Raw genomic sequence first — 6,000 nt, forward strand, 5'->3', positions numbered from 1 at the left:
AGATTTCACACATAAGGTTCTTTCTAACAGTGACAAGAGGATTTTGTTTTGAGGAGTCTGTGCTGTGAATAAGACATGCTAGGCAAACACGCTGCACTGAGTGATGTCTCTAAGCCTAAATGCTGACTATTCACACACAACCAGGGCATATAAATATATCTTTTAACTGCCTCTCTTCTGAGTGACATTTAAACAAGCTCAACCACCAAACACCACAATGAGCCAGCTCTCCTTCATCCTCTTCACAGTACAACTGTGAGAATGACCTGCCTGTGCCCACTATGTCCCCACGTCCCACCCACACCTCCTCCCACACCAGACTGGCTTTTACCCGCAATGTGCCATCCAAACAGCTCAATTATGGCCACATATGAGTCTTTAAACTCTGATATGAAGCAGAGAGAGCAGCAGGCCTGAGACTAGACTTCATCCTCCACTGGTTAGATAAATGGGAGGTGCAGCCTCGTTTACCCACCCACCATGTAGCTGTGGACAAACTACTCTTCTTTGTCTCCCACTGCATGGGTACTCCAGAGTCTGTAGAACAGAACTCAGTACTGCTGATTCAGAAAAACCTAGCTCAGTAGCACTCATATGAAACCACCTCCAGACAACCACGGCAGAGTAAAATGCTACAGAAAAAGATCTTTTTGACCAGAAGCTTTCAAGCGTAACTCAGAATTCAACTACAAAACTAGTCTCTTCCCCAAAAGTTCCCCAGAATGCAAGGGTTTGTTTTCAGAGACTTCATGGAGTCCTTACTTGGAGACTCCAAAGAGATGCTGGCTCCATCATTACTGACCCCTGGCCGGCTTGCTTAACTCTTGGGCCTTAATGAAGATGATAATAATAGTAAGGCCTAAACTAAAGCTCACAGTGGCACTGTGCCTGAGATCCAGAAACTTAGTATACAGTAGATATTATATAGATGCATATGGCATGTAACTACAGGGTCAGCTTCATATGACAAACAGATACATGCTTGTTCTTACAGCTTCCTGATGACTGAGCATGACAGCTAACAATCACAGACCACTTTGTGTATATTATTAGACATATTCTCTCTTTCTCTCTCCCCCCCCCCTCTCTCTCTCTCTCTCTCTCACACACACACACACACACACACACACACACACACACACACAAGAGGATCATTAGGTTGATTCAGTTAAATTGTAGACAAATTTTTCCATATTTAATTTAAAAACACTTAAGACTTTTTTTTTTGGTTAAGCTTCCAAATTCTATACAATTAAAGAGCAGAACACAAAGAGACATGGAGGAAGATGGGCTTTAAGTATGACAATTATAAAAGAAAGGTTTTAGGAATGGAATTAGACTCCCCGACAGAGGCTGAAAGGCTCCACATGTCCAGGCTTCATGAAAGGGACAAGAGCAGCAATGTCCTTGGGGTGAGCACTCATGGCTCTTGATTTCTCCCAATAGAAGAACACCACCCCCGATCAGGACAGTTATATACCTATGTATTTGATATTTACAGAGATGACTCATTAAGGTCACTCCAATCCTGTTCCACCCTGATCATCCTTGCTTTTACAAGATAATTCCTGTCTTCACCGTAACAAGGACAGCTTTTCTGTCACATATTCACATCCTTCTTTTCTTAGAAAAAGATTTATTTTTACTTTATGTATATGAGTATTTGTGTACATGTATGTACGTACACTTTGTGTGTTCCTGGTGTTCACAGAGGCCAGAAGAGGGTGTTAAGAGTCCCCTGGCACTGGAGTTAATAGACTGTGGTGAGCTACCTCATAGGTCCTGCAAAACAATCCAGGTCTTCTACAAGGGCAGTCAGCACTCCTAACACTCCTAACTGTTAAGCCAGTTCTCCAGTCCCATAATTACATTCTTATTTATTGTATCTACAGGCCAAGCAGATCAGCAAGTGACCCCTGAAAGACCTAACCAAGGTTTAAAAATACCAAATCAGAGTGCTTACAGATTCTGTGGTAATTAGCATGGCAGCAAGCATCTGCCGAGCATCCATGAGTCTCCAAGTGTTTGTACCTGTCAACTAAGTTCATCTTAATGGTAACCCTGACAAAAGTGTATGGTTAAGTAGAAACATGGCAAATAAAGGCAGGTGATTTGAACCCAGGAACTCTTGAATCCCAGAGGGCTCAGAGCTTCTCAAGACAAGGCATACAGGCCTGAAACTCTGACATGCTAAAACTGGCTGAAACCTGTCACGGAGACAGTCTCCAGGAAGAACTCTTTATCATGCAAGCACTTCAGCTTTCAGTAGTCAGAGCTCTTATCAAAACTAACGACAATCTACACATTATCTTTAAACACATTATACTTCTTGTGGTTGAAGATAGCTCGGCAATTAAGAGCACTGGCTTAACCGCTCTTAACCCAGAGGACCCAGGCTCCATTCCCAGCACCCACATGGCAGCTCACAACTATCTGTTCTTTAACTCCAGTTCTAAGGGATCCAACACTGTCACACTGACATACATGCAAGCAAAACACCAATGCACACAGAATAAAAATAACCAAAACAAAAGAAAAAAGAAAAGCAAGAGAAACAAAAGCTCTCTGCTTTAAAAAAAATAAATAACCAGGTGGTGGCAGTGCACACCTTTAATCCCAGCACATGGGAGGCAGAGGAGGCAGGACCCTGAGCTTAAGGCCAGTCTAGCCTAGAGTTTCAGACAGTCAAGGCTACACAGAGAAACTCTGTCTCAAAATAAATAAATAATAATTAATTATTTTTATTTATTAAATATTTAAAATGTGTTATATTTTTAACATATTATACTTCTTATCCACTCCCTCACATCAGCCATTTTCCTTATTTCTTCCTCTTTTTGGTGGTTATATGTGGTCATGTGTGGGAAGGTGTACTCATATATGTATATATGTATGTATGTATGTATGCACATGTGCATAGAGGCCCAAAGTTGATGTTGGATGCCTTTCTTGATTGCACTCCATTTATGCAGGCAGTTTCTCCCCCTGACCTGGAGCTTGCCAACTCAGCTAGCTAGCTGGCCAGCTTGCCCAAGAACTCCCCATTTCTTCCTCCCACGTGCCTGCGCTACAGGCAGCCACACCTGCTCGGCTTCGATAGACACATGGGTTCTGGGGAGCTGAACGCTGGTCCTTACAGTTAGGCTGCAAGCATCTTATCCACTGAGCTATCTTCCCAGCCCCACACATTTCTTAAGTGGATTACTTAAACCCAAGACAAGGCCTTGAGATACACAGTGAAGGAACAACAGGTACTCTGCAATGTTTTTACTATTAAGAAATAAAAGCAAGTCTTTGACTTAACTATGCACACAGCTACTCTCTTAAATGATGGCTCCTTTAACTCCCTGTGTGTGAGTTCCCTAATCACTGATAACAAGCCATTGTTCCAACTTGACATAACCTATAGTGAAGTTACTTCCTGCCAAGGCCATTTCTTACACACATGTGTATACAGTACATATGCATCCTCACACATGAGGACAGGTGTGTAAAATAATTCACATATGCATTTCAACAACATGAGTTGGAAAAATCTGAACCTTCAAACAAAAAAATGTAATTCAAGAATATCTAAAGTCGGGCGTGGTAGCACACGCCTTTAATCCCAGCACTTGGAGGCAAATACAAAGTCTAATCCCAGAACTTGGAGGCAAATACAAAGTCTAGGACAGCCAGGGCTATTACACAGAGAAACCCTGTCTCGAAAAAACAAAACAAAAACAAAAAGCTTTGAATCTAAATATTAAAGCTTTCTGTTTTGAAAGCTAAGGCTAAGGATTGGGTTTTGTTTTTTTAGGAATGTAGGGTAAGCATCACAAAAGCAGCTGTTACTTAAGGCATGAGCCTCAGGTCAAAGCCCTCCATCAAACTTTAAGTTTTAATTATATATATATTGGCTTTTTGAGACAGGGTTTCTGTGTTTAACAGAGCCCTGGCTGGCCTGGACTCATTTATAGACCAGACTGGCCTCAAACTCTCAGCGATCCGCCTGCCTCTTCTGGGATTAAAATCGCCGCGTGCCACCGCACCAAGCTGGGTTCAAAGCTTTAAGATTTAGGACTCAGTAAATCCCTGAATTTCACAAGGTCAGCTGCTTCTGGAATACACAGGCAGCAAGCACCTCGCTACCGACAATAGTTTCTGACCCAAAGAGACTCTCAAATGCTTCTTCGCACTCAGGGCCTGGACCTTATTCAAAGGGGAAGTGCAAAGATCACCTCTCTCCTGGCACCACAGAAAGGGGAGGGCGACAGAGAAGCGGCCTTTCTAGTCACTCAATTTGTTAGGAAAACAAGGGAGACAGCTCTGGTCAAATATCCTGGTGCTCCCCGACCACGGCTTTTCTTCCTCTTGGAACTCCACATGGGGACACTTCCTGGCTTTCCGAACTGAGCTCAAATGTCACATTTTCAGGAAGGGCTGCTTTCCTGACCATCTGCCCTAAAGCAGACCTCAGGTCCTCTGTATCACTTCTTGCTCTTTTAGTCTCACAGCACCATTTATTAGTATTGTTTTGTCTGCTCTGCCAGAATATAATAAGAGCCACAGGGCAAACCAGGACCCCATTTCTCTGTCACGGCCATATCCTCCCTCAGTGCCTGGTACACAGGTACTTGACAAGTAACTAAAAGACAGGAGACTGATGTTGGTGTCGACTACCAAGCTTTTGCCTATGGAGGAGCTAGAGACTTCTCCCTTTCCAGAATCCATGGGTCCGTTCAACCAGTAAATATTTACTAAGCAACTACTATGTGCCAAGCACTGTCATAGGTGCACAGGATACCGCATTGAATAAATCAGACAAGTATCTTTGCTCTGCAGAACCTTTATTTTAGGGACCCGCCCTAAAATGAGTGTCTTCCGCACTGTCCAATGCCTGAAACAGAGATCACCCTATATATCCTTCGAGATGAAGCGCTCTCGGTGCCCGAATGTTCTCTCCCCTGTGAGACATTTCCAAAACAAACCACCGGGGTTCCTCAACACCAACTGGGCAGCTCTCTCACCTGCTCTGATCGCTGACGTGGGAGAACCCCAACCCGAGCACAGTCCAGATAAAAGAAAAACTTAAGCGCAAGGGGTACGGCTTCGGAGGACTTGGAGATGGTGAGGGGAGGAACCAGGAAACCGGACAACAAGTCGTGGCGAGGGCCCTAGGCAGGGAAGCTGGAGAACCAGCCCTGGCTGTCACCAACTTGCTAGGTGACCTTGGGCCAGTCTCCGCCGCCCCAACACCAGCTCCCCCGGGGGCAGAGGGCGGAAGAGGCCGAGAGGGTGGGATTCGGGTTGGGGGAAGCCGAGGCCAGCAAGGCCGGGAGGGTAACGGCCGGCGTAGGGAAGCCGAAGCCGGCGCGGGCCAGGCCGGGGCGGCTCACTCACCGAGCGCCACCTGGCAGGCCCTACGCAGCTGGGAGTGCTGGGGCCGCTTCACCTCCTTGTCGGCTAGGATCTTCTCCAGGGCCCGGGACACGAACATGCTCTTGGTCTGGCTTTCCTGCATGGCCCCGGCAGGCGGGGGCAAGCAGCCCCGCGAGCCGGCGGCGCGAGCGAGCAGGAGTGCGAGGCTGAGGGCCCGGCGTCCCGGCCGGCACCGGCCGCGTCCGTGCCCGCCGCCCTGTCAGGAAGAGACGCCCTGGCCCCACGGCGCCGCCATGTTGGAGCGCGTCACGTGACCACGTGACTGGTGGTGTCGCTACGTCTGCTGTGCGTCTGTCAACCCTGTGACCCCAAGGGTGAGGGCCAGCCTGGAGGCGGGGCCACTACCGGGGGGGTGGAGCCCTGGGGGTGTGGATCTGTGGTGGGCGTGGTTCTGCATGGTTGGGGCGGGGCCTAAGACAGAGGAGAAGGAAAAGGTGTGAGAGAGGAGACGGAAAGGGGGCCAGGGGAGCAAAGAAGAAAAAGGAGAAGTCAGGAGATTGAGAATAGGAAGATGGTGAGGAGGGAGAGAAAATGGGAGAAGAAAGAGGAGGTTCACGGAAGTGAGAACCAGGGCTGAGG

At 47.0% G+C, this 6,000-nt stretch overlaps 1 protein-coding gene across 2 annotated transcripts in view; it reads right to left on the bottom strand.

The window, feature by feature from the left end:
• ARFGEF2 (ARF guanine nucleotide exchange factor 2) overlaps positions 1-5,694 on the bottom strand; it is an 89,733-nt gene extending 84,039 nt beyond the window's left edge. For both annotated transcript variants that reach the window (XM_084777170.1, XM_084777169.1), the window contains exon 1: positions 5,383-5,694. In XM_084777170.1, coding sequence (XP_084633296.1) covers positions 5,383-5,503 — 121 coding nt within the window. In that variant the 5' untranslated portion in view covers positions 5,504-5,694. The remainder of the gene's footprint in view (positions 1-5,382) is intronic.
• Positions 5,695-6,000: the final 306 nt, after the last annotated feature.

The sequence above is a fragment of the Acomys minous genome, assembly GCF_964271855.1.
Source record: "Acomys minous genome assembly, chromosome: 3".
Taxonomy (NCBI): domain Eukaryota; kingdom Metazoa; phylum Chordata; class Mammalia; order Rodentia; family Muridae; genus Acomys; species Acomys minous.